The sequence below is a fragment of the Selaginella moellendorffii genome, unplaced genomic scaffold, assembly GCF_000143415.4.
Source record: "Selaginella moellendorffii unplaced genomic scaffold, v1.0 SELMOscaffold_17, whole genome shotgun sequence".
NCBI lineage: Eukaryota > Viridiplantae > Streptophyta > Lycopodiopsida > Selaginellales > Selaginellaceae > Selaginella > Selaginella moellendorffii.
The window spans coordinates 2,362,315-2,388,659 of NW_003314278.1; the positions used below are offsets into that span (position 1 = coordinate 2,362,315).

At 51.6% G+C, this 26,345-nt stretch overlaps 8 protein-coding genes across 11 annotated transcripts; 5 read left to right on the plus strand and 3 right to left on the minus strand.

The window, feature by feature from the left end:
- Positions 1 to 346: 346 nt before the first annotated feature.
- LOC9640034 (protein GRAVITROPIC IN THE LIGHT 1) lies at positions 347 to 3,086 on the plus strand. Its single transcript, XM_002971530.2, has 2 exons — positions 347 to 1,032; positions 1,131 to 3,086. Exon 2 carries the CDS (start codon positions 1,200 to 1,202, stop codon positions 2,955 to 2,957), a length of 1,758 nt encoding a protein of 585 aa, XP_002971576.2. The 5' UTR covers positions 347 to 1,032; positions 1,131 to 1,199; the 3' UTR covers positions 2,958 to 3,086.
- Positions 3,087 to 3,131: 45 nt separating this feature from the next.
- LOC9640035 (serine/arginine-rich splicing factor RSZ21A) lies at positions 3,132 to 5,041 on the minus strand. 3 transcript variants are annotated; one of them, XR_002992547.1, is made up of 7 exons: positions 4,897 to 5,041; positions 4,725 to 4,813; positions 4,413 to 4,665; positions 4,178 to 4,324; positions 3,975 to 4,108; positions 3,649 to 3,893; positions 3,132 to 3,584 (listed from the first exon to the last, which is right to left on the minus strand). XR_002992547.1 is itself a non-coding variant. In XM_024676212.1 (5 exons), exons 1-5 carry the CDS (start codon positions 4,983 to 4,985, stop codon positions 4,051 to 4,053), a joined length of 585 nt encoding a protein of 194 aa, XP_024531980.1. In that variant the 5' UTR covers positions 4,986 to 5,041; the 3' UTR covers positions 3,819 to 4,050. The 3 variants fall into 3 exon arrangements, 2 of the variants coding, with proteins under 2 accessions (XP_024531980.1, XP_024531979.1); XM_024676212.1 differs by lacking the exon at positions 3,132 to 3,584 and having other exon boundaries at positions 3,819 to 4,108; positions 4,178 to 4,273; XM_024676211.1 differs by lacking the exon at positions 3,132 to 3,584 and having other exon boundaries at positions 3,819 to 4,108.
- Positions 5,042 to 5,287: 246 nt separating this feature from the next.
- LOC112346703 (alpha,alpha-trehalose-phosphate synthase [UDP-forming] 5-like) lies at positions 5,288 to 8,787 on the plus strand. The gene is made up of 7 exons (XM_024676206.1): positions 5,288 to 5,343; positions 5,394 to 5,442; positions 5,592 to 7,613; positions 7,671 to 7,944; positions 8,000 to 8,354; positions 8,407 to 8,446; positions 8,507 to 8,787. The coding sequence occupies exons 3-5, from the start codon at positions 5,620 to 5,622 to the stop codon at positions 8,273 to 8,275; spliced, it is 2,544 nt and encodes an 847-aa protein (XP_024531974.1). The 5' UTR covers positions 5,288 to 5,343; positions 5,394 to 5,442; positions 5,592 to 5,619; the 3' UTR covers positions 8,276 to 8,354; positions 8,407 to 8,446; positions 8,507 to 8,787.
- Positions 8,476 to 11,399, minus strand: LOC112346704 (guanylate-binding protein 5-like). The gene is made up of 17 exons (XM_024676208.1): positions 11,233 to 11,399; positions 11,070 to 11,172; positions 10,932 to 11,001; positions 10,834 to 10,872; positions 10,663 to 10,780; positions 10,554 to 10,611; positions 10,440 to 10,504; positions 10,372 to 10,378; positions 10,260 to 10,320; positions 10,144 to 10,203; positions 10,069 to 10,088; positions 9,951 to 10,016; positions 9,719 to 9,886; positions 9,410 to 9,667; positions 9,143 to 9,355; positions 8,818 to 9,089; positions 8,476 to 8,734 (listed from the first exon to the last, which is right to left on the minus strand). The coding sequence occupies exons 1-17, from the start codon at positions 11,373 to 11,375 to the stop codon at positions 8,626 to 8,628; spliced, it is 1,830 nt and encodes a 609-aa protein (XP_024531976.1). The 5' UTR covers positions 11,376 to 11,399; the 3' UTR covers positions 8,476 to 8,625.
- Positions 11,400 to 11,654: 255 nt separating this feature from the next.
- Positions 11,655 to 14,445, plus strand: LOC9640388 (MACPF domain-containing protein CAD1). Its single transcript, XM_024676209.1, has 7 exons — positions 11,655 to 12,343; positions 12,431 to 12,669; positions 12,735 to 12,927; positions 12,987 to 13,079; positions 13,136 to 13,319; positions 13,377 to 13,540; positions 13,600 to 14,445. Exons 1-7 carry the CDS (start codon positions 12,086 to 12,088, stop codon positions 14,287 to 14,289), a joined length of 1,821 nt encoding a protein of 606 aa, XP_024531977.1. The 5' UTR covers positions 11,655 to 12,085; the 3' UTR covers positions 14,290 to 14,445.
- An 87-nt stretch (positions 14,446 to 14,532) lies between these two features.
- On the plus strand, positions 14,533 to 16,261 carry LOC9640036. Of its 2 annotated transcripts, none has more exons than XM_002971532.2 (5): positions 14,533 to 14,700; positions 14,760 to 15,585; positions 15,636 to 15,737; positions 15,806 to 15,944; positions 15,989 to 16,261. In XM_002971532.2, the coding sequence occupies exons 2-5, from the start codon at positions 14,810 to 14,812 to the stop codon at positions 16,157 to 16,159; spliced, it is 1,188 nt and encodes a 395-aa protein (XP_002971578.1). In that variant the 5' UTR covers positions 14,533 to 14,700; positions 14,760 to 14,809; the 3' UTR covers positions 16,160 to 16,261. The 2 variants fall into 2 exon arrangements, with proteins under 2 accessions (XP_002971578.1, XP_024531978.1); XM_024676210.1 differs by having other exon boundaries at positions 16,017 to 16,164.
- On the minus strand, positions 16,209 to 18,443 carry LOC9640037. Its single transcript, XM_002971754.2, has 4 exons — positions 17,682 to 18,443; positions 16,898 to 17,347; positions 16,544 to 16,832; positions 16,209 to 16,478 (listed from the first exon to the last, which is right to left on the minus strand). The coding sequence occupies exons 1-4, from the start codon at positions 18,210 to 18,212 to the stop codon at positions 16,339 to 16,341; spliced, it is 1,410 nt and encodes a 469-aa protein (XP_002971800.2). The 5' UTR covers positions 18,213 to 18,443; the 3' UTR covers positions 16,209 to 16,338.
- Positions 18,444 to 18,547: 104 nt separating this feature from the next.
- On the plus strand, positions 18,548 to 19,549 carry LOC9640389. The gene is made up of 5 exons (XM_002971533.2): positions 18,548 to 18,683; positions 18,761 to 18,833; positions 18,909 to 18,973; positions 19,050 to 19,156; positions 19,217 to 19,549. Exons 1-5 carry the CDS (start codon positions 18,591 to 18,593, stop codon positions 19,461 to 19,463), a joined length of 585 nt encoding a protein of 194 aa, XP_002971579.1. The 5' UTR covers positions 18,548 to 18,590; the 3' UTR covers positions 19,464 to 19,549.
- The last annotated feature ends 6,796 nt before the right edge of the window (positions 19,550 to 26,345 follow it).

Here is a 26,345-nt window from a genome sequence, read left to right on the forward strand (position 1 = left end):
TCAGGTTGAAAACAACAATCACATATTCATATGAGCTGCCAAAACCATTACTGTGGCCAGTGACACCAAATAGTGCGAAAATCGTCGGAACACTTCGGGCTCAAACAAGCAGCACTCCGTTGACCCCAGATGATAGTACGAACTCGCGGGAGCTATGTTACAATCAAATGAGGATACTGTCTTCGAACAGGCAAATACAGTCTCTACTGGGAAAGCTCGTGTATGATCACCGGATTTGTCAAAATCTCCTTGGCAGGAAGCTTATACGCGGCCTATGACGACCAAAATCTTCACATGACCTCGCATTTTTTGGTGGGTCATGTCCTTCGAAGATTTTTTCAGCCGTAGATGGTGTGTGATCTAATTTCTCGCAACAATTTTTCATGTAACATTGAGTTTGGCAACAAAAAATCCATGCGTGCATCCAAGGCTACTTTCGAAACTTTTGCACCAAAGGATCACCCATGCACAACTTTTGCCAGATAATTCACAAAGGCCACACATCCACTGCCACAAACACAAATAGAAAGGACGATCGCCGTACAAGAAGCACAAAAGAATATACCACGGCAAGGAATATGCTCTGGGATATGCTCTCTCCAGTACGTGCGAGGCAACAGTGGTGATGTGTGGTACCCGGATGGCGATGGCGACCCCCGGCGATTCGTGAGCTAAGCCTATCCATGGAGGAGAGGAATGCGTGGGCAGTAAACCACTTCTTCTTCCTCGCCTCGCCTTGTTCTTCTTCTTCTTCTTCCTCCTCGCGTCGCCCACCATTTCTAGGGCAGAGTGTTACGGAACGGACGAATCGATGGCGCGGAGGAGGAAATCTCAGTTTTGCCACGCCTGGATGCAGTGAGAAAGAGCTCCATCCTCTGTTTGGCCGCTAGCGCTTGGACTCATCTCCCTTCCGGGAAGAAATTCTTTTCCTTTTGTCCAAAATCGGCGAGAAAATGCGCCCCCGCGGGCGAGCGCTCTGTTCCTCCTGCCGCTCCTGCCGCCACTGCTGCTGCCGCGAATCGATCGGTCAAGGTATCTTTTCTATCCATCCAGATTCCAATGTAGGACGCGACCGTAGCTTCCTTCCACCAGGGCTTATATTTTTTCGTTTTGGATGCTGTTCTTGGCAGGGGGAGGAAGATGGTTGAATCGGGGATGAGAGATCGGCGCTGCTACATTGCCAGGGCTTGGATTTTGTCATGGGTTCCTCCTCGCCACAAAAGCCAGCATCGGCGGCGGCGGGGGCAGCAGTAGCTCCGCCACCAGCGCCGTCAAACTTTGGCGATTTCGTGCAGCGATTCGCATGGGCGTGCTTGCTCCGCCCGGGAGGAGTGAAGATGGCGCTCAAGGACGACGAGGATAGCGGCGGCGCTGAGTCGTCGGAGTCCTCGGAGGATCAGTGGGTTAGCGGCGGCAAGGCTCGGAGCGGCGGCGGCGGCGGCGCTACTGGCGGTGGTGGCGGCGGCGCCAAGCTTAGCAGTAAGAGCAAGAGCAGCTCTTTCAAGGAGACCAAGGAGGAGGACAACGATCACGACTCCTTCCACGAGGCGGAGTGGGAGTCCACCGCGTCCGCGGCGACGTCCGCCGCGCGGATCCACGCCCTGGAGTCGGCCATCGGCGAGGTGTTTGCCACTGTCTCGGCGCTCAAGTCGGCCTACATCCAGCTCCAGGCGGCGCACTCGCCCTTCGATCCCGAGAAGCTCCGCCTGGCGGACAAGGCCGTCATCCAGGAGCTCCGCCGCCTCTCGGAGATGAAGCACGGCTTCCGCGACCAACAGCGCTTGCGGGATTCGTCCTCGACGCTCCACCAGCACCTCCACCAGCACCACTACCACAATGGGCGGCAGCAGCAGAGCCTCGAGGAGCACAACGAGGAGCTCCGCCGGAAGATCCAGGAGCTGGCCACCGCCGCGGGGATCAAGCAGCGCGCCATGGAAACGTACGAGGCGAGAGTCCGCGCGTGCGAGGCGGAGATTGAGCAGCAGAGGCTGGAGATCGACGAGCTCAACGACAATCTCGCGCGCGCGGTGGCGCGGCGGGAGAAGCTGGAGCGCCGGCTACGCAAGTGTGAGCAGCGATCGTCCGCCAATCACCACCACCACCATCACCATCGCCAGGGGATTGGATTGAGCTCCTCTGGAGGATCGCCATCGATCCTCGAGGGCAGCGGCGGTGGCGGGGGGCTCCTCAGCTCCATCGACGCATCGCCCACGACCCAGATCTTCGAGGTGGCGGTCCAGAACGCGCGGGAATCGGCGCTCGCGTTCAGCAAGCTCCTGGTGAGCCTGATGCGCGGCGTGCAGTGGGATCTGGAGGCGGCGGCGGAGTCGATCGAGGCGGGGATCGGATACGCCCGCCCCGCCCACCGCCGATTCGCCTTCGAGTCCTACGTGTGCCACCGGATCTTCTGCGGCTTCGAGAACGAGAACTTCTACATCAATGGCAGCCTCTCCTCCATCCTCGACCCCGTAAAGCACCGCGCCGAGTGCTTCCGCCAGTTCCGGGACATGCGCGCCGTCGATCCCGCGGATCTGCTGGGCATTACGCCGGAATGCCTGTTTGGGAAATTCTGCCACAGAAAGTACCTCCAGATCGTGCACGAGAAGATGGAGGAGAGCTTCTTTGGCGGGTTTGAGCAGCACCGCGACGTGATTCTGGGCGGGGGCCATCCACGGACGAGATTCTACCAGAGCTTCCTGCGCTTCGCCAAGGCGGTGTGGCTCGTCCATCGCCTCGCGTTTTCGTTCGAGCCGACGGCCACGATCTTCCAGGTGAAGAGAGGTACCGAGTTCGATCCCGCCTTCATGGAGAGCGCCGCGAGAAATGTGAGGATGAGTGATGACGACGATGGCGTGAGGCCGCGCGTGGGTTTCACTGTCATGCCGGGTTTTCGTGTCGATAAGTGGATTGTCAAGTGCCATGTCTACCTGGATGGCATGGTCGCCTCCGAGGATTGACGAGAGATCTTTCTTTTGACTAGAAATCTAGCTGCGATCGCGATCAAAGTTTTATAGAAGATCAAGAAATCTCTATGGCTTTACAACTTTGGAGTGGAGATAATTGATATAGCTCCAACAGTGGATTTTCTTAAAGTACATAGACACAAGTTTTATACAAATCTGGACAATGTCTAAAGAATTTTATCGCTCGAGCTTTGGATTTTCGATAAGTCTGCGGACATCCAAGGTGTGTATCTCTCGAGCTTTGCCTTTGGCGTTTTCTTTGATATTTTTCTTTCATGGCTGGCTGTGTGCGTTCCATAAAGCTCCTGGCAGAAGTGGCACATGCCCCGTTTTATTTTTGCTCGCGCAGACTTCAACGCTTGCCTGCTAAAAGTGCCAAGTGTTTTTCGCGTCATTGATTTCACGGAGCAAGCGGACAGACGCCAACTTCTCAGGCGTCGTTTGCTTCTGCTGTTCTCGTCGGCGAGAGGTCGTCTCTTTTCCTAGAATCGACACAAGAATTCATTAGCCTGTTGGAAAGCAGTAGTAATAAGCATGACCTGTGGAGTGGCAGCAGCAGTGGTAGCAGCAGCAGGCACGGGAGAGGCTGTTACACCTGTTACAAAACCAGAAAACGCGCCTCTGCCTCGTCGCATAAACTCGATCAGGAAAAAATGAAGAAAAAGGAATTTGGATCACTACATACTTGGAAGCTGGAGTGATGAGCTACACAAGTGTCTGGTGATGATGAAGATGAAGCTCAGGAAACATAGATAGTTATCTGTAGACGTCCCAAAAGCAAGCAGATAGTTTGGAGCAGAAAGACTATGGCGGGCGAGGCAGAGGCGAGATGAATTTGCAGATAACTTTCAGAAGTTTGCAGATCATGACGAGGAGGCAGTACAATTGGAGATGAATAACGAGGAAGCAGACGTGCAGAACTCGTCATACCTCGGAGCACAAAGACCAAATGAGTTTATCTCGAAACGAGAAAAGAAAGAAAAAACCGTAAACATACAACTTAGTTCTTACATGAAATCCACAAGGAAGAGATAACTTAACCCACAGCAGCAGCCTCCCCTCGTCCCGTTGTTTTTCGCAAAAGTTCTCAGTTGTAAGGACTGCGGCTGCGGCTCCGGCTACGCCTGTACCTGGGAGCTGGACTCCTGCCAAGAACAAAACATGCAAAAAACAAAACCGAGTTTGCTTTGCAATGCGAAGAACAGAAAACATACCCATTGAGCGCTGGAGGTCCCCTCTCTCTCCTGGGAGGTGGAGACCGGCTTAAGCTGTTGTAGCGACGAGCGGGAGGTGGTGGCGATCGACTGTAACTGTAACGACGACGAGCTGTTGGTGATATACTACGCCTCGGAGGACTGCGACTGTGTTATGCATTAGAGCATAAACAGTGAAGGTCTCAAAGGAAAAAAGCAAGAAGAAAAGAGAAAGGGGAGGAGAAGAGTGGCGTACCCTCGTCCATAGCTGGGACTACGACGATATCGTGGTGGCGGACTCCGGCTCCTCCGTCGGCCCCCTCCTTTTCCCATTCCAGCAGCGCCAACGCGAAGAACGCACTCCCGCGCAAAATGCCCAGCCTCGCCACACTCGTAGCACTTTAGCTCGTCGCCGCCGCCGCCGCGGCCTTCGCGAGCTCCCGGATCCCTTCCACCACCGCGACCACCGTTTGAGCTCCGCGATAGTTCTACTCGCCATCCATTCTTCCCTGGAAGCTCAAAAGAAGAAAAATGAGATTATTTGCGGTTTTTTCTCGAGGAACTTTACCATTCATGTTTTGAATCGCGTCCTGGGCATCGCGGTAATCGTCGAACTCTATGAACGCGAAGCCCGGAGGCTTCCGGGCTACCCACACACTGCCAGCAAAATCGAGCCTCAGATTTGGATTCTTTGGCGCTGGAAAAAGGACGAGAGGAGAATCGATTTGCGCGTGGCTTACCTTCGCAGCACGCCGAAGCTCCGGAACTCGTCCTCGAGCTCCCGCTCCGTCGATCGCGGATCCAGATTGCCGACGTAGACGCGCGCCATGGACAAGCCGCTGAAGAAACCCTAGTTAGGGTTCTTCAGTAATGCTTAATGAAATAGAAAAAAGTGAAAATTTTCTTATCCATCACGTCCACTTCGCAGATAAGCTCAAAAATCGCGCTTTCGTACTTTTCTTCTTGGTGTGTGCCCTAACGGCGTCGTTACGAAGAACAGTGAGGCCATCGCAGCCGGGCAATGCCGCTGCCGCGCCGCCGCGATCGCGCCAGTGCCATCGGCTGGGCTGGGAAATGCGTAATCTCCAGCTCCACAGCTAGAGCGCCTCTCGAATGCCTAGGGTTTTAAGGTTGCTCCATCGGCAGAGCACAGCGCGCAGCTGCCGATGACGCCTGGGAGGAGCTAGGTGAGGTACTGCGGGGGATTCACTGATCGGGCTCTATTTCGCGTTTCCAGTGCACATACTCTCATCGCTGAGCGATTCGTCTCATCAGAATCCCCAGAGGTACTACTCTTGATCAGATCGGCAGCATCCAGGTGTCGCCATTCGCATAGCTCCTGGCATTGATCGCTGGAACGCGTTTTGCTTCCATCGCATTTTCGAAGGTACACCCGATTTTTTACCTCACCGTGGTTCCTCTGGTTTTGTATCAGTGTGGTACTCACGGATCACAAAGAGATCATGGTCTCCAGATCGTATTCCAACCTTCTCGATCTCTCCGGGGAGTACCCGACTTTCATGCGCAGTGGAAGCAGCAGGCGGATGTCCAGAGTAATGACGGTGCCTGGGATGTGCTCCGAGAGCAGGGAGGAAGAGTCGGTTGCCAACCTCACCCCAGGAGAGAACGTATCGTCCTCGATCTCTCAGGACAGGGCCATCATCGTGTCAAACGTTTTGCCCCTCCACGCTAGCAGGCGTCCGGATAATCTGTCTTGGGTTTTCAGCTGGGACGAGGACTCTCTCCTTCTCAGGCTGAAAGACGGTCTGCCGGAAGACATGGAAGTTCTATACGTCGGCTGCTTGTCCGTGGACGTGGAACTCAGCGAACAGGATGAGGTAGCAGCGTATCTTCTCGACAACTTCAACTGCGTCCCGACTTTCATTCCGCCGGATCTGAGGAACAGGTACTACATTGGGTTCTGCAAGCAGCAGCTGTGGCCTCTCTTCCACTACACTCTGCCGCTGACCCCGGAGCACGGTGGACGATTTGATCGACCACTGTGGCAGGCCTACCTTTCTGTGAACAAGCTGTTTGCGGACAAGGTGATGGAGATCATCAGCCCGGACGAGGATTACGTGTGGGTTCACGACTACCATCTCATGGTTCTGCCGACCTTTCTCAGAAAGAGGTTCAACAGGATAAGGCTCGGGTTTTTCCTACACAGTCCGTTTCCTTCGTCGGAGATATACAGGACACTTCCGGTTCGGGAACATATACTGAGAGCGCTCCTCAACGCTGATTTGATTGGCTTCCACACCTTCGACTATGCGCGGCATTTTCTTTCGTGCTGTAGCAGGATGTTGGGACTGAATTACGAATCTAAGCGGGGCTACATCGGGCTAGAATATTATGGACGCACAGTTGGGATCAAAATAATGCCGGTCGGGATTCATATGGGTCAGCTTGAAGCAGGCTTGATTCGCAGTGACACGGAATTGCGTATAGCAGATCTGAAAGCACAGTACCAAGGCAAGGTTGTGCTACTTGGTGTGGACGACATGGATATTTTCAAGGGGATTGGACTTAAGTTCCTGGCGATGGAGCAGCTTTTGAATCAGAGGCCGGAATGGAGAGGCAAGGTGGTGATGATACAGATTGCAAATCCAGCCAGGGGCCGTGGCAAAGATGTTCTTGAGGTGCAGCACGAGGCCTATTCAGTGGCGAAGAGGATCAACCAGGCTTACGGAAGGGATGGATACCAGCCCGTGGTTCTACTGGAGAGACACGTTCCATTCCCGGAAAGGATCGCTTACTACACCATTGCGGAGTGCTGCGTGGTGACTGCTGTGCGGGATGGTATGAATCTCATTCCGTACGAGTATATAGTGTGCCGGCAAGGCAGCAGCGCTGCCTCGAATGGCACGGAGGGAGAGTCGCTGAAGAAGAGCATGCTCGTCGTATCAGAGTTCATTGGCTGCTCACCATCGCTGAGCGGCGCGATCCGGGTCAATCCTTGGAACATCGAAGCGGTTGCGGAAGCGATGATCATGGCTATAAGCATTCCAGAGTCAGAGAAGCATGCCAGGCACGAGAAGCACTACAAATACGTGAGCTCCCACGACGTAGCATACTGGTCGCAGAGTTTCATGGGAGACTTGGAAAGAACCTGCAGTGGACACACTCGAAGGCGATGCTATGGGATTGGCTTTGGCCTGGGATTCAGAGTGGTGGCGCTGGATCCCAACTTTAGGAAGCTGTCTATGGAGCATATAGTGTCCGCGTACCGAAGGAGCAAGAGCAGGGCCATTTTACTGGACTACGACGGAACCATGATGCCTCAAGCGTCAATAAACAAGACCCCCAGTCCGGAAGTTCTACTGGTGCTGAACTCCTTGTGTAGCAATCCCAAGAACATCGTCTTCATTGTGAGCGGTCGCGACAGGCAAATACTCAGCAACTGGTTCTCGCCCTGTGAGAAGCTCGGCCTGGCCGCCGAGCACGGATATTTCTATCGGTACGTGATACTACTTCACTACATTGATAACGTCATGGTGCTTTTCTATGCATGCAGGTGGATAAGAGATTCAGATTGGCAGACTCTCGTCCCGGTCGTGGATTTTGAATGGAAGCAAGTGGCTACTCCGGTCATGAAACTATACACGGAAAGCACAGACGGTTCGTGCATCGAGTCGAAGGAAAGCGCTCTCGTCTGGCACTACGGCGATGCGGATCCAGATTTTGGATCGTGGCAGGCAAAGGAGCTCCATGACCATCTTGAGAGCGTGCTTGCAAACGATCCAGTCTCGGTAAAGAGCGGGCAGCACATAGTGGAAGTGAAACCACAGGTAGAACTTCCTTTCTACAGAATTTTCATTTTAATGGTATCCTTGGTGCTCGCAGGGTGTAAGCAAGGGCGTGGTTGTCGACAAGCTTTTGGCTTCCATGGCAAGCAAGGGAACGCCAATCGACTTCATTGTGTGCGTTGGGGACGATAGATCGGACGAAGACATGTTTGAGACGATCGACACGGCGGTGGCATCACCTCCGCTTTCGTCTAATACGGAGATATTTGCCTGCACGGTTGGGCAGAAGCCCAGCAAAGCAAAGTACTACCTCGACGACACTGCGGACGTGATCAAGATGTTACAGGTCTTGTCCACTGCGCCTGATCCATGAAGAACGCGGCCAATGGAATCCAGCCAACGGAGAAAGCTCAAAGGAAAAGCCAAACGAGCAAAGCAAGCGATGTTATCAGGCAAGTCACTTTTCTTGATGTGCGAGAAGAAAGTATAACCTTTCAATTGCAGTGAAGTCTGCCACAACAATGCATGAATTGATATGATTCAGGTGCATCTCTTGTTTGCTTTCAAGTCAAATATGAAAATGAGAGTGTCATGGTGTTTGCAGAAAATATATCAAATCGATTACGTCATTGACAAAACTTAAGGAGAAAAAAGTGTGATAGCTCTCAGGGGATATGCCATGCCCCAACGACCACCAGGAAGATAGTAAACGAAACTGTGAGCTCATACCATGTGACGCAATCGTGACTGCAAAGCGGCAGCTCTCTTTCTCCTCCGAAATCGCCAATAGATCACTGCTAAAAGCGCCAACCAAGCTAGAGGTATCAACCACCTGCAATGCAAAAGCAAAAGAGAAGCGAAAAAACTCTTTAGTTTTGAGCTCTACTGGTTGGAGTCCGTGAAGAGATCTCTTACCTGTCCATGTCTAAGATTGGGCTATAAACTGTCGTCTCCCAGACTGCGACAATCGTTTGCCACACTGGATTGTAATACAGCAGCTCCGCCGACCAGAAAATCCTCGTGTAAGTCTCCAAGAACACGAACAGTCCCCATGCGGCCACTTCGAGCAGTAAGAACTTCACGACGAAGCGGCCAACGACCACCATGACGAGCGAGAAAACCACGAGCCAGTTGAAGAGCTTCTGGTTATAGTTGTCGACGAAGTGAGATTTCGTCCTTAGCATCATCTGGAAACGGGAGTTAGCGAGGTATATCGTGCTGACAAATCAGTGAGAGTTACCTTTGACAGCCTCTCGCGATAGGATGGTTTGGAAGGACCCATACAGCTAAGCTCGAACGTCTGGTTACACTCTTTCAAGCCGGCTGTGAACTTTGCCATTGAAGGCAGCCGCAAGTCTTGCATCTCTTCAATCTTGTTTTCGCATAGAGTGTAGTGCCGGTCACATTTCTTCGAGGATGCGTAGTCGTTATCGGTTTTTAATAGAGCATAAGCCTGACAAGAGCAAAGTTGTGGTCACCACCTCAAACAAAAATTTGTTTTGCTTACCTTACTTAGTTCACTTTCCATCAGATGGAGGGCTCCATCGCCGCGGCGCCTACCAAATCGCGCCTTATCGAACATCAACATAACTTTGGCAGCTGTCGTTTGATGAAAATCTTCAACCGACTGTTCCGGCATCGGCAACTTGAGCTTTGAAAGATCCTCGTTGTAAGCTTTCATGCATCGGTCGATGACCACTCGATTGAACGAGTCAACAACAGAGCCTGCAGAAGGGAATTCTCCTTCGTTCAAAGCTTCCAGCGTCTGCAGGAATATTGCAACGTTTCACAGGTAAATAAGGAAGTGAACACAAACCTGCTCGAGAAAAGCTGCAAACTCCTTGCCAGTTACTGTTTTCCCTTGCACCACCTTAGGCCGTATCATGGAACGCAAGAGTTCCTTTAGGCTCTCACGCTGTTTGATGTATTCTGGATCAAGATCGGAGTCGTCCATCTCACATAGTTTGGTGCGATGAAGGTGAGGCTATCATCACAGCCTGTCAGAATAGAAATCAGCGACTATAGGAAAGACTCTAAAACGTAATTACCTGCGGTAAGCCAAATGCTGTGCTGTTTTGTGCCATCAAACTCAAAGACTCTCTAATGCGATTGACCTGCTTGAAGATAGAATATTTCGACGTCACGAAACATGAAACTCTATCATACCTGATCAATGTCTTTGTCTCCTGAATTCAAAGGTCGAATGTCAGTACTAAATTTGCACATCAAAGAAGAACATACCGGTGGGATTAACAACCGGTTGAAGAGCCTCCCTCACCATTTCTTGTACAGTTTTTCCCTCTATCATAAACAAATGTAAGAGCCAGAAACGACCCCTAGCATCTAGAAAAACATACCAAGGAAATCTCGCTGAATGAGCCAAAGAAGTTTTGACGGTTCGAACGAGGCTGCATGTCCCTAGAGCACAAAAGACATCTGAGAAACTGTCATCCGTCAAGTGTACTGTACCTTCACACTGTAAACATCAAGAACCAAAAAGTGTGAGTCTAAACACAAGTCTTGGAGAAACAACGCACCGGCCATAAAACTCCTCGCCCAATTCCACTGCAAAAGAAAGTTTGGAGATGTCTGCTTCCCTGACCTGTACATAAAAAAAACCAAGTCAATTCCGAAAAGGAAATGACTAGTACCGTCTCCGGAAGGTTGTAAATAAGAACTGAGCTAAGTAATGCTGCTAGAGCGAAAATCCTAGAATACTAGAGTTAGAAGGCTGGACAATCCAACACGAAAGGTTTTCACCTGTCATCGTAGACATTTGATTTTCCTATGCTTTCGAATCCCTCCGTATCCATAAAGAGGACAGACGTGACCGAGTTGCCAATTGTCAACTCCATGGGTTCTCCCCATAGCCAGATGCCTGTGAGTATATTGTCAGCGTTGTAGGCCTGGCGAAAGCAACGTAAAACCTACCGCGAGTCTGCGTGTCTCGCAAGTGTCCAACTCCAAATCCTTGTATCCACAATGAAAACAATTTGGCAACAAGGAACCTTCGAAGTGACATAGCTTACCTTCATTGCAAGTGAGAGATAGAAGCTGGTTTAGAAGAAATGATTTTCCCGATCGATAGGGACCTATGACCTGCGTGACAGCAAAGAAAAAGAGATGCATAACGAGCATAGATTCGTGCTTGCTCACGCACTACGCACCGCAACCACGGAAATTGGATTCTTTATGCTTGAGATGAGCTCCAGTCCTTGTTTTGAGATTGCGAGCTTTGTGTGACCCGGATCTGGCTCCACGACGGGGAAGCTGGGGCGCAAAAAAGAGCCCGAAATTTCGATCGAACACACAGAGAAGAGATAAACGTACGCTTGATGCGAGAAGATCTCCAGAGGCCGCGCCCGGGCTAGACCTAGAAGCAAGATCCAGAGTGAAAGAAGCCGCAGAAGCAATCCCATCGGCTGCTCGCCCTCGCCGCGGGCCTGCATTGACAGCATTTGAATCAGCTCCATGGCGCTAGGGCGCGCGCTTATCGATGCCGCTTACCTCGCCCACCACAACCAGTCACAAGAAACGGAGGTCAATCAAGCGAACCCGTACGGAAGGGCCCCTATGACATGTCCACGTCAGCTGCCACAGCGTGCTTGACTTTTGCAGCTACGTCAGCTTTCTGTCGACGTGTCACGCGTTTTTGGTTGCTTTCGTGGCAGGGTTTTACGACCACGTCGGTGGGTGTGTTTTAAAGCCGGACTTGAAATGCGGGCCTTCAACGCGATTGAGGATTTCGTATTTTCCTTTTCTTCTGTGTGTGTTGACCATAGCCGCCGTTGAAAGTTCTCACTCGTGAGGGTTTCGTGCGCTTCTACAGGCGGCCGCGTTGGACCAGGACGCATTCGATCGCCGGGTAGGTCTTCTCGCATTCGCGGTGGCGGAGCTCGAATTTGGAGCACTGGTCACCGAATCCAGCCGGCGGGCAGTGGTTTCGCGAGAGATCTCGCGCCTCCTCTCGGTTGTTAGGTCGGGATTGGATGGATTGGAGGCCTGGGGAATTCCGGGACGAGAAATGCGAGCTACCTAGCCATAGGAATTTGGTCGATTAGAGGCGTGGCATCTGGGAATTGCTAGAGATGGCAGCGGCGACCAGATGATGCCAGATTTGGGAAGAGGAATTTAGGCTCCTGGATAGACACACAGGGTTTTTGGTATCCAATTTCTCTCTACAATGGCACAGGAGAAAACCTCGGCTTATTTCACAGCTAGTGAGGCGGTCGAGTCACTAGGAAAAGGATTCGATGTGACTTTGGATCTTAGGCTTGCTGGATGCAAGGGCCCATCCGGGCGCCTTGTAGAGCTCGACGAGACGAGCCATGAAGACCTCTACGTCCAGGACCGGGTCGTCATTCCCAATGTTTCCAAAGACATAAGATGTGACAAGGGGGAGTTTACGCATTTTCGGTCTGAAGTGCTTACATTTCACCAGGCAAGCTCACGCTGAGACACATACTTTTTTTTGTTTCTCTTTGCTTTCTCGGTTGCTTACGAGCATTGCTGTTGCTGGTCTTTGCAGATGTCGGAGCGATTCAACCAAGAACTTTCTATCACCGGGAAAATGCCACTCGGGCTTTTCAATACCATGTACAGTTTCAATGGGCCCTGGCAGGCTGATGCCTCGACTACGAAAAGTCTCGCACTCGATGGCCGGTTTATAACGTCTTATAAGCTGCAAATTGTCAAGAGTCCGTTGGTTTTGCGCGAGGAGGTGAAGAAGGCAGTCCCAGCGTCTTGGGATCCTGCTGCATTGGCCAAGTAAGCGATCTCGTCTTTCATCTCTTGTTTGGTAAGGAATTTTCTGACTGTGCGACACATACAAGGTTCATAGATACGTACGGGACGCACATTATTGTCAGTATCAAAGTAGGAGGTAAAGACGTTGTTTATGTCCGGCAACACCAGTCCTCACCGCTGTCGCCAACGGAGCTTCAAAAGTTTATCAAACGAATCGCCGATCAAAAGTTTGCCGAGACAAATGGCCCCGTCAGTGATTCCAGAAATATAAAGGACAAGGTACGGTTGCTGCAATGTTTCAGCAGGACAAAAACATAACTTTTGTCGCGCTCTTTCAGATGCAGACGTCGGACTTGCTCGCAGGTTCCAACCATGCTCACCGCTTGCAGCTAGAGACGCTTGCGTCGTCTGGTAGTTTTACAGCGAAGGAGGTAATGCAGCTCTTGGTTTTCCTCCTCATCTGCTCAGCTTTTTTGTTACACTGCAGGACGTTGAAATCATTTTTCGGCGAAGAGGTGGTAGCAATCTTCTGAAAAGTCACAACGAGTGGCTTAAGACTGTGGCTGATGCTCCTGATGTCATATCTATGACCTTCGTTCCCATTACGTCTCTGCTAAACGGAGTACTTGGGAGTGGATTTTTGAGCCATGCGGTCAACCTTTACCTACGTCGTAAGTCTTGCTTGTTGATGACTTTGATCTGTTTTTTTCTAAACATCAGTCACACAGATAAACCTCCCATCGAGGATTTACAGTACTTCTTGGAGTTCCAAATTCCTAGACAATGGTCACCGGGCTTTGATCTTCCTCTCGGGCCTCAAAGGAAAGAACCCGTGTGTCCGGCAATGCAATTCAGTTTGATGGGTCCAAAGCTGTATGTTAGTAGCGCGCAGGTCAGTTTACGTACGGTGCTTTCTCTTGCTCGTTTACAAGCGTTTACGTGTGTTCTCAGGTGACAATAGGAAGAAGACCTGTTACAGGACTACGGCTTTTCTTGGAAGGCAAGAAATGCAACAGACTGGGCATTCACTTGCAACACCTCTCGAGCCTTCCAAAGATCCTACAACCGCACTGGGACTCAAACGTCCCGATCGGGCCGCCGGTGTGGAAGGGCCCCGAGGAGCAAGACAGCAAGTGGTTCGAGCCGGTGCAATGGAAGAGCTTCTCTCACGTGAGCACGCAACCGGTGGAGTTCCTCGAGGAGTCCTACGTAGGCCAGACATCCGGCACCTACATTGTCACCGGCGCACAGCTCGGAGTCTGGGACTTTGGCATGAAGAAGGTACTCTTCCTGCGGCTCCTCTTCTCGAGAGTCCCCGGCTGCGCCATCCGGAGAACAGTCTGGGATCACTCGCCAACGACGTCGCAAAAGTCCGGCCTCTTCTCGCAGCTCGGGCTGAGCTCTACGTTCTCGGGCGCACAAAAGGCCAAGCCGGCCCCGGTGGTGCTCAACTCAGCCGTCTACCCGGGTGGTCCGCCGGTGCCGGTTCCAAGCCCGAAGCTCCTCAAGTACGTGGACATAACCGAGATGACCAAGGGAGCCCACGACATGCCGGGCCATTGGATAGTAACCGGCGCGAAGCTGGACGTGGACAGGGGCCGGATAGCGCTACGCTTGAAGTACTCGGTGCTGCATTATTGATGTATAATTGGAATCGCGCGCGCGGCTTGATCATCCCTATCCCCTTCTTTTGACGCAAAGTTGGCGATCTTCTTCGTTCGTTACCTTGTGAAAAAAATTCTCGCATCAAAACGTTGTATTTAGTATTGATACAATATAGTTGTTATTGTTTGCGCACACGCATTGATTGATGGAAGCTTGGACGACCGTGAATCACGATAATGGTGGGGAAAGGGATAAAGGATCCTTAAACCTAACCAGCGAACGTGGAAATTGGGGTGCTGGAGCCCTAAGGGAGATGCGGCTCTTTCGTACGCCGGTACGGTAGGACACAGCAAGCGCTGCGACGGAGCGAGCGAGCATGGGAAATGGGGGTTTTGCGCCCCGGCGCCACGCCAATCCTCGGCATTCTCACCGCTCTCTCGGCGCGATGTAAGCTCTCTCTCGATTCTTTGCTCTCGATTTCACATTCGTCTCCTCTTCTCTGCTAGAATCCGGCGGCGCAGCTCCGATATTTTGATCTAGTTCTTGCGCGATCGGCATGGGTGTGGCGCTCGCGCCGCACAAGAATCCGCAGCAGCAGCAGCAGCAGCATCCAGCGCCGGCGGAGCCGCAGCAAGACTGCGCGAGGCTTGCATGCTGTCGCCGCTGCTCCTCGATCCCTTCCTCGTCCTCCAAGGAGAACAGCCGGCCGAATCAGGAGCTCGAGCGCAGCGCCAGGGCTCCCCAATCTTCGGCGTCGTCGTCGCCCGCGGCGGCGGCGGCGATGCCGGTCACGGCGATCAAGAATCACAAAAAGAAGAAGAAGAAAAAGCCGCAGCATGCAACAGTGGCGCCGCCGGCTGGATCGTCGTCACCGCCAGCGTCATCTCCGTCGTGGATCGAAGAGGAGGAATTCGTGTCTCTGCTCAAGGCCCAGGATTTGCAGCCCACCGTGGAGGCGCTTCGCTGCTCCTGCGCCGCGAGCTCGCAGCACCAGGATCTGGCCGAGATCGACAAGGTTCTCGAGGTAGTGGCGCCGAAAGTCTTGTCCACTTCGTGCGCTAGGAATCCACCACCTTGCGTGTGCCGGCTCAAGAACCCGGGGCGTTTGCGGAAGCTCTCGCTCCAATCCGTGTGGGACTGGTTCGAGGAGCCCAGCATCTGTGGGATCCAGGTGAAATCGTGCGGAGAAGGCGACGATCGCTTCGATGCTTACCTGGTGCCTTACATCTCCGCCATCCGGCTGTTTGGGAACCGATCCGACGAGACCGTGCCGCTCCTCTTCGAGTTTTACGAGACCGAGCAGCTCACGCTCCGGCTTCCACTCCACCACAGGTAAAGCTCTTTTCTTTTGAGTTTGTATCGGACTTTAGCTTTGTCTCTAGAATCCAGGAACTTCTCAAGGAAAATCCCAGCTCTTGCATCATCAATGGCGACCCTACACTTCTCGAGCGGTGCTCGTTTCGGAGCCTTCATCCATCATCTTGGTAAGCTTGCGTACTTTGGTTTCTACTCTTTGGTGTTTGGCCTTGAAAGCTATCGACATTTATCACAGGTTTGCCGTTGCATGGTATCCAATCTACAAGGTTCCAGAGGGCCAGTTCCGCTGTGTCTTTCTAACGTACCATTCCCTGGGTCACGTCCAAGCAAGTGGATCCCTTCCGGTTCTTGGCCTCCAAACTTACCACTGCCAGGTTTGCCTGAAACATGCTCATATCGTTTCTCCAATCTTTCACAGGTCGAGCAATGGTTCACTCTCAAACAAGGGAACGAAGATTGCTCCGAGACGCTAAAGCAACGATTGACAAGCCTTGATCGTGCTGCTCTAGTCATGTCGAGAGGATCGGACCCCGTGTCTCAAAAGTTCCAGCACTCGGACTACGAGTTTTTTACAAGCCGAAAGTACTGACTCCCCTCCTGTATCCTAAGCTTACAGACACTCGCACACGTCAGTGTGTCCAAATTTTGATCGCTTTATAAAACTGGAAGTTACCTCCGTCCACCAACACAATCCTTGGTGTATTTGCTATCGAAGATCGATCGGCCTTTACATCATCTATATCCGTGGGCTGTTCTTGCGACGGGTTTTCAGTGTACGCCAGTCACCGTCTTCCCCAAAATCCAGAGCACTAGCGAGAGCTCAAGTGCGAAGAGTGTGTACAGGGATCCTCGGTCCAGCACGAAGCCGTAGACTGAAATCCCCGGGGAGTTATGTTGCAAGTATCTCACTGCGAGCAAAAGAAAGAAATATTACTCGAGAAAGTTTTAAGGAAGCGCAGCTCCAGGTACTTACGAAATGACTGCTGTTGCCTAAAGTAACACTCGTTGTCGTAATGCGAATCCTGGCTCTTCGCAGAGAACAAGTCGCAGGCCTTGATATCGGACTGTTGTCTCAGCAACGGGTAACATGGTGGAGTCGCGGTTTTGAAGGCTGGCTTGTTAAAGTCGCTTGTCATGGCGCTGCACGTCCACACCGCATGCCACTCGCTGACGAGGGAGATGAGTTTCTGGGCTCTGTGCGTGATCTTGGAGGCCCCATTCATGCAAGTCAGGATCCCGGAGAGCTGAACCGCAGAGGAAACCTGCAAAGTTCGCGCTGAAGTTAGAAAACAGAAGCTCCCAAGCGGGAGGTAAGAGCTATACTTACTGCTAGGCTGCCTGCGATGAAGAAGTGGACGCTCTCCTTGTATGATAGGATGAAGAACAGCGATATGAACTGGCTGCTGGTGATGATGAACATGCTGGCAAGGATGAAGATCCGGCACCTGTGGCTGATCTTGAAGAGCTGCTTCCGGATCCTTACGTGCTCCAGCAACAGCTCTGGAACGTCGAGGCTCTTGGCCAGGAGCGTGCTGTAGCCTTGGAGGCGCAAGATTTGCAGGGAACACATGAGCCGGAAGAGCACGCACATGAGCAGGAAGACTCCGGCCTTGTAGAGCCAGGAGAGCATGACCAAGGTGCACATAACCGAGCGGAGGGCGGGGCCGTGTGGGATCCCAGGGAGCGCGACTGTGGCGCGCGAGAACCACCATATCTCCCGGACGAGCTTCACCACCATTGATGGGAGGATGATCATGGCCAGCAGCCGGAAGGCAAACTGCGAGACAACAAAGAAAGCGTAATTGGATGAATCAACGCGAACTTAAAAAACGAGAGTTTTAGCTAGATGAATAGATGACTCATATGCAAGTTTTGGATCGTCCTGGTGCACGGAAAAAGAGAAAGAAAGTAGAGAGTTCAACCTAGACTCAACAAAAACAATCTTCTAAATCGCGTCCAAGTGGCAACAAGTGTCGGTTGGAGCTGAGATGATATTTGCAATGAACGATGCAGACAAGCAAGTGCTATGCACCAGAGCAATATGTAAACGAAAGAACTCAGATCAAGCACACCATAGACCACGAAGTTAAAAGATCAAAGGAAGTTCTTACGTTAACTTTGGCTCGGTAGTTCTGTTGTACCTCCTGGGACTCTCGATCCAGCTTCTCGAGCATCAAAACTTTGCGAAGGCCGTGCCGCCTGAGGAGGAAAGAGAGGCAAGCAAAGGATACGATCGCCAATGCCGACTCCGAGACGTAGACGAGCCTCTCGAATGGGAGCTGGCGGTGGTAGCATCTGGAGCAAGAGGTGGCCACGCTATTGATGACCGGCAGCACGATTGCAAAGAGGAGAAAGATGATCCAGGAGAAGGCGATCCTCACCGGCGTCGATTGATCCAGCCCAATCCATAGGAGGCTTAGCCGGAAGCGCTGGAGCTCGTCGCGAGGATTGGACAGCAGGCGGCATAGCGATCGCTGGTGGTGGGCGTCCGGCGGCGAGCCGCCATTGATTTTGCCCTCTTCGAGATCCCAGGTCACCGAGCGCCGGGGGGAATCCGAGCTCGCCCGCAGCGATCGATTCTTCTCTGCCAGCAGCGCCACCGCCGCCGCGGTGAAATCGTTGTAGATGTCGTGATGCGCCATGGAACCGGAGAGGATTTCGCCAAGGAACCAGATATTTCGAGCCTTGGGTGGATCCCTTCGATCGATCGCTGTGCAATGCGGCCGGGATTTTGATGCGCGAGCTTGCCTGGAATCACGATCGAGGCGATCGAGGCGATCGCGGTGGCGCCCGGCACATGAGAATCCACATGGAGTGGCGCCTTTCTTTTAGAGTCCGCCCATGGACTCTTGTGTGCGCTGCTACAAGGGAGAACTTTTTGTTTGCGCGGAGGGAAACGCGATGGTGCCACGTGGTATGGCGATTCACCGTCGCTTTTATTTGCTGTGCTTTCTAAAGCACGGGAAAAGAGCTGGAAGAAGGTGCGAAGGCTTTGCTTTGCCCTAGAACAAAGAGAAGGGATGAGTTTTAGGGTTGGAGGGGGGATCCAGCGATTTGGATCCAGGATTGTCCATGCCAAGGACGCGATCAAGGACACATTCTTGTCAACCAAGGTAAGCGACTAGATCGATCATGGATTTGAGCTAGAGGTGGATTGAGCTAGAATTCTTCCTTGGGGCGATTTTTCTAGAATGTTTTTGAGCAACACAAGCTCGTCTTTACCATTGGGACTTCGGTTCTCTCGGCTGGGGCTGCTTGGGCAGGTGATTGATTTCTAGGATGGATGTTTGTACTGATCTCTTTTCGTTTTTAATTTTTCTTTTCTTCCTTGTTTCTAGGCTACGTGGGGCGTCAAGTTCATCAGCAACATGTAGAAAATCGGCTCAACTCCATAGAAAACGCTGTAAGTTTATCGGCATCTTGGACAATTTCCTCTCTTTTCTCGCTCAACTTGAAAAATTTCTCTTTTTCTATTCTAGATGAAATCGCAAACGGGTTTGCCAGAAGATGAAATCCTGGCAATGACGAGGAGGGGCGTGAGCTTCAAGACGTGCTTTGCCTCAGTTGGAACGGCATCAGTGATCACGTATGGTTTTCTCTAGAACGTTTTGGTTTCGGTGCTCAAAGGTGTGATCCATTCAAACAGGTACATTCTTGGCTTTAGATCCGGGAGAAAGTTCACGCTGGCCAGAATCGAGAAGCAAAAGCAGCGGCTCCTGCTAGCCACGAACAATCCCAAAGTTCCAATCTCGCAGCGGCCGATAGCTCTTAAGCTCCAGCAGAGATTGAACGCTATCAAGATGCGAACCAGCGGCTGGAGGAGGAAGAAAAGTGGTAGCAACCAGCAGAAGAACGTCCGGGAAGAGGAAGAGCTCTATCCGGGTTGTGCATAGATAGATACATCGATAGATCGATGGGCGACGCTGCAATTTTGATGTACAGAGATTTCTAGCTAAAGATCCGAGATTTTGTGTGTCTACTCCCTCATAGATCGTCAAATTTTTCTCAACACTGCGTTTCAGACAAGGCTGAAATCTTTTTGAGTGGTAATCACAGGGAGACGATGAGATCCAAGCCATCAGAAGCAATCAATCAGCTCTTATCCTCGAGCCCGCGAGGAGCTCTCAGAGCCACTGCGCATAGAATTGTAGCTCATCACACGGCAGGAGCCCTAATTTCTGGCAAAATTTTAGGGTTCTTCCGAATGATAAACCCTAGGAACAGTAAAAGCGATTCGAACCACAAACTTTCGAACAGTTCGTATTGTGCTTTAGGGTTCTTACGAGTGCGTGGAATCGAAGGAAGGAATGCTAGGTAGGAAATCTCTCGCGGGCATGAAGATCGCTGGGGGCGCTGGTGATCGGCAGTGATCGGCACGCAGGGGCTTCTTCTCCTGTTTTTTTTCGGTGTCGTTTTGGTTGCTCTTCTTTCTTGATCAAAGATGGCTATGGTAGAAGCGCGAGAAGATTGGGGAAAAACCTCCGACCTCGCATGGAGCAGCGGCGTGGCTCCCTGGTCGGTGCTCATCGCGGGCTTGCCCAGGAACTCCATGACGTCGCAGGCGCTCCAGAGCCTGGCCAGGGAGGCGGTGGGCGGATTCGAGATGGTCCCGGACGGCATGGAGCTTGTAAACTTTGCGCGGATCTTCTCTCCTCCCGGCGCCACCGCCGAGGAGGACTGCGCCGTGGTAGGCTTCTCCTGCGAGGCCGTGGCGGAGCTCTTCCTGGATTCGTGGCCCGAGCTCCAGCTCCCGCATGGCATCGAGAGCACCAAGTTGACGTTCGCGAGGAACTTCCGGTCGAGCAAGAGGGTGGATTCCAGGCAGGAGATAATGCACGACTTGGTTTGCTCGGCTCCGTCACCCCTCGAGGAGAGGTTTGTGGTTTACGTGAGTGGCTTGCCGGAGGAGTGGATCGATCAAGCGCGGCTCCGGGACTACTTTGCGCAGATCGTCAAGGAGTACCAGAGCGAGGAGGTGGTGAGGTCGGTTCACGTATCGTCGCTGCTCAAGGACGCGTATGTGGAGCTCACCAGCGACGTGACGGCGGATCTCGTGTTCTACAGGAGCAAGCGAGATAGACTTCTGGACAAGATCTCCAAGGAGGTGTTTATGTGTCGTGGAGTCGGCTCTATCCCCTTGCTCCACTGGAAGCTCCCCCGAATCAAAGCAGCAGCAGCGGAAGAAGCTAGTCTCAAAAATGGTGGCGAGAGTGAGAAGAAGGCCACCTTTCTGGACTTTCTCAAGAACCAGCCGGGTATTCCTGGAAAGGCTCTGGATCTAAACGTCCCCCCGCCACTGGCAAGCAATCCCGAGACCGCGCCTCCTCCTCCTCCGGCAAGCAGTCCGAAGGCCGCGCCTCCTCCTCCGGCGAGCACTCTCGAGGACGCACCTCCTCCTCCTCGTCCGGCAAGCAATCGCGAGACCACGCATCTTCGTCCTCGTCCTGCTCTCGTTGCTGCTCCATGCGCGGGGAGAGCACTCAAGGTTGAGACCGAGAGGGACGACGCCAACTTCCAGTCCCGGGCTGCCAACTTCAACGTTGCTCCCATGCAACGGCCGTGCGAGAACAATCACGATAGCGCGATGACGAACAACGATACCATGTCCGTCTGCGACTCGGAGAGCGTGGACAGCTTTCAGAGAGGCCAGCGCTCCCGGAATGACAGTCTCAACCGCAGCTCCGTCTTCGTTGGATCCCTGGCCGAGCACAACCCGACCAAGCTCAAGGAGCTCTTCCACACCCTCCTCCGGAAGAGCATGCCGCTGGTGTCGCCCGACTCCATCCGCGTACGCTGGGCTCGGGGGAAGAGCTTCTGCCTGGTGGGGCTTCGATCCGAGAAGGCGGCACAGATGCTCATGGACGCATACATGGAGCACACCCGAGACGCTCACATACCGGGCTTTCCCCTGGCGATCTACAGGCACCGGGGATACCAGCGGCCTGGGACGGAGGTTTACAGTGATTCCTCCGTGGACGAGTCCGGCTTGGTGCTCGTCCAGGGGCTCCCCCCGCGTTTACACGCGTGCCTGGTCCAGGGAGCTCTCACCGAGCTGCTGGAGACGGCGCTGGCTGGCGCCAGGAAGTTCCACTCCAACATGGCCCGGAATTTCTTTTCCTACTTCAGGTATGATCCGATGTTTGGGACCGCCAGGGTGAGATTCAAATCCCGCGTCGCTTGCGAGCACTTGCTGACGCTCAAGAACTGCCGGCTGGAGCTCGCGGGTGGCGTCATAAGCTTGGAGCGCGAAGCGTCGCCGCCGGGGTTTGGCGATCACTTGGACCAGGATTTCATGGACGGGAACTGGAAGCGCAAGAGGCCGTTTAGCGCAGAACAGAGCCACGCCAAGCAAGCTAGACAAAGCTACTACTGAGGTGAGCACCACAGGTTCTATACACGAAAGCAAAGTCTTTCCCCAGTTTTATTAGCTAGTACACTTGTTATGACTTCTTTTATATTTATCTAAGCCACCTGCAGGAGAGAAAAAATGCTGCTTGGCCATCACGTATTTTGACTTCAGCATGCGCTCCCTTCCCTTGTATCCCTCCTCGCCATCCTTGAACCACACCGTCACCAACTTAAGCCTTTATGACCCAAATCTTCTTGTTCTCCACTGGTTGCATTGTTCTTTCGCTTTATTCTAGCCGCCTTTTCTGTTTCCATTTGATCTTCTTTATAGATGCATAACAACAACGCCAGGCTGTTTTCGGTCATGTATTCTTGTGTATCGATCTATCTTGTAAGAAAGAAAATCAATAGCTAAAGTTTTTTTTTGTGTGTGTGTTTATTCTGATCAACTAAATTATCAATCGATCAGATACCCACTGGACTATCTTCTATAGTATTGACCACCACATGCTTGTGAGGGGACCTTCCTCGCTGTCACCATAATCTGGATTGTTTTGAAGAAGAACAAAATCTTGTTCAGCTACTCTTGCTTGGACAGCCGCCTTAGTTTCTTGCAGCAATTCCTGCCTCCTTCTCATGCTTCCTATTTTCCCTCATTGCCGTGAGCTCTGCTTTTTTTTAATTTCCTTCAAATGTTTGAGCTCGCAGTAAAATGGAGGCTGGGTTCCCATTAAGGTAGCAAGAAAAGCTATGGACAAGGTTCTCACAGCTGAGAACATCCTTGCAGGCTGGAGAATAACAAGTTTATTTCATATTAGTTCAACTTCTATGGTGTATCACTGTAAGCCACAGAGTGAAGATAACTTAAAGCCATTTCTGAATGCTACTGTTGGAGGGAAATGGACATGGACCTCAGCCACATTTCAATGTCAATAGCAGATTTACTACTCATCTCACTATGCTTTCAATTTGCAAGTCAGGAACCAACACCACAAATGATGTGTTTCAACCATTTCTCCATCTGTCCTTGTGCAAGGAATCTTCTTTATATTGTTCCAATTTTATCTTGTGTCTCCAAAAAAAAAATTTTCTTAATGGAGCTTGTGAGGCCAAGTGTACGGCCCAAGTGTGGGACCAAGTGAGGGCCAAGTGTACAGTTACGATGCCGTATACTAATATTAGCATGGATGTGAAGGCTAAGTGTACAGTTACGATGCCGTATATTAAATTAGCATAGTGGGATTTTGGTAACCGTCGGATTAATTTCAATCCGGACCACTCGCTCTTGTATATAAGCTAGGGTTTTTGGGCTAATTGATATGCACATTTCTGTATTCCTTTTTCCATATTCCAAGCACTCTCCAAGGACAATCAAAGGTGCCCCTCAACTCCACCAATGTGAGTGCTTGGAATATGGAAAAGGGAATACAGAAATGTGCATATCATTTAACCCAAAAACCCTAGTTTATATACAGGAGCGAGTGGTCCAAATTGAAACTAATCCGATGGCTACCAAAATCCCACTACGTTAATATTAGTATACGGCATCGTAACCGTACACTTGGCCCTCATATCATCCCCCCCTCTCAGGATAATGGAAGACTATCAGGGTTCTCTTGTAGACGGGCCGGGATCTGGAGGAACATCAGGAGGAGGCATCGGCGGATCTGTAGATGGTATTAACTTCTCCTGATCCCTTTGTATGAAGCGTTTCAACTGTTACATATGCACAATCTCTGGAGGATCGGCCTGCTAGACATCATGCTGAACCTCATAAACTTGTGATCCAACTTGCCACAACACCCGATACGGTCCTTTCCGCTGTGCAAGGAGCCCCTTAGACAAACCACGTACCGTAAGATGGGGAAAACGGACTAACACCAAATCATCCACTTTGTACTCCGCAGGTGGACGATGACGGGAGCTGTAGCGCTGTTGTTGTCCCACTTGTACGCGGCCTAAGTGTTCGGCAGACTCCGCTCGGACAAGTGGAAGAATGCTTGTCAAATATTGATCCCATGACCTAGCATCTGCAGCTCGTGGCAATCGCGAAGGTAAACCCAGCTCCGTTGGTAATATTGGATCATGACCATATAGAAGTTTATATAGTGAAGCACCAACAGAACTCTGCACCCCAGTGACATATGCATACCGAAGAGACGGCAAATAACCATCCCAATCCAAATGCTGAAAGTTCACATACTTCGCAATCATCCCCTTGAGGGCCAAGTGTACGGCTATGATGCCGTATACTAATATTAGCATAGTGGGATTTTGGTAGCCGTCGGATTAGTTTCAATCTGGACCACTCGCTCCTGTATATAAACTAGGGTTTTTGGGCTAACTGATATGCACATTTCTGTATTCCCTTTCCATATTCCAAGCACTCACATTGGTGGAGGTGAGGGGCACCTTTGATTGTCCCTGAGGAGTGCTTGGATTTGGGATTTTGGTTTAGATCTAGCTTTTGCATTGTCTAGATCTAGCTTTTTCCATTTCCTTCTTTTTGTTCTTTCCTTTCAGGATTTTGGTTTAGATCTAGCTTTTTGCATTGTTTAGATCTACCATTTCCTTCTAGCTTTTTGTCATTTCTCTTCTTTTGCTCTTTCTTTTTCATTTGTTTCCATGGCAGATCAGCAATCTCCTCCTTTGACTCTCGAGCAGCAATTGGTCCAATTGCTTGATGCTATGCGCTTGCAATTGAACTGTAAGCTCCTGAGTTTGGACTTCCCAGGAGGTCACCCAGCCCAGTACTATTCAAACCCAAGGACGCTTAACTCTAAATATCCCAAGACCCTTAACCGATTAGAAAAGGGGGTGCACTCTTGTTCATGGGCCCTTTCCCTCTATATTTGAACCCCTATGGATCGTCTCTCGAGTCGTTCCCTTTGGTTGCTTACAATCCACCACGCTTCCCTGCAAGTTCACGCCCTCGTGAACGGAAGCTGAAAGCCGCAGCTCTCCCGAGAGCCCCGCTCTCTTGACACCCTACCCCTCGGGTCGAGCCCAGTGGGAGCAAACTGGACCAGCCAGATGTCAATCAACATGTGGTGCGATTCCCCTAGCCAACCAACAGAGTCGGACCCGAGACCTCTCTGATACCAAATGTAAGCTCCTGAGTTTGGACTTCCCGGGAGGTCACCCAGCCCAGTACTATTCAAACCCAAGGACGTTTAACTCTAAATATCCCAAGACCCTTAACCGATTAGAAAAGGGGGTGCACTCTTGTTCATGGGCCCTTTCCCTCTATATTTGAACCCCTATGGATCATCTCTCGAGTCGTTCCCTTTGGTTGCTTACATGAACAACCAAACTCAATTGATGGCGGCATTCACGGCACGTGGTCCAACTCCTCCTGCTCTTGGTGCCAATCCTTGCGTTTGGCTGGAGTTCGTTCGTGGGAATCCCGGGGATGATGTGTACCATTGGTTCGATCACTTCACGGTGATTGCCACATATCATTCTTGGGATGATGCTCGACTTTTACGTGAGTTTCTCACATATCTCCAAGGGACGGCGTTGCAGTGGTATAATGGATTGAGTGCGGCCACTTGTGAGGATTGGAGTGTTCTTCCGGATGTCTTCAAACGCGCCTTCGGACATGCCGACAATTGTGACGATGCCTTCCAACAATTGCATCGTCTTCGCCAAGGGCCATCTGAGTCGGTGATGCAATTTAGCGTTCGTTTCCGAAGTTTTTTGCTTCGTGCGGAGCCCAATATGTCGGAGCGGATCAAGCTAGGAATGTTGTGGCCAGCACTTCGTCAAGATCTTGTCGGCCTTGTGCATGCACTTGCTCCTGCCACCCTTGATGATGCTCTTCGCTTGGCACAACGTTATGAGACGTCGCCTCTTCCACTTCTCGCTGCACGTCCTTCCACTCCACTTTCTATGAGTGATGGTTCTATTCCCATGGAGGTTGATGCTGTTGCTCCTCGAGTCCAAGGACAAGGACAAGGACGTGGTCGTGGCCGTGATGTTTGTTGCTGGGCGTGTGATGAAGTTGGTCATACTTATCGGCGTTGTCGGCGCTTTCCGGATTGGCGACCTCTATTTCCTGGGTGGAGACCTTGGCGTCAACAACGTCCCGTTGGTGCTGCTGCAGTGGAAGGTTTGGACACCGAGATGAATCCGGGAAACGAGGAGTCGCGCGAGTAATGGAGGGACCTTGTGCGAATAAGTCAGTGACCCCTCCATCTTTCTTTCGGGAGTATCATCAAGGGGTTCACTCGGCACCAGTTCATCCAGTGTTTACTTTCCAAGCTCATCTTTATAACAAGAGGTCTCCTATTATTCTCTCCGTGTTGGTTGATACAGGTTCGAGTTTATCTTCTATTGCTCGACCTGTTGCCACACGTTGTCGTCTACACTTGCGTCGTGCGGCAGAACTAGTTTTCATTCTTTATGGCAACGGCCGTACACATGCA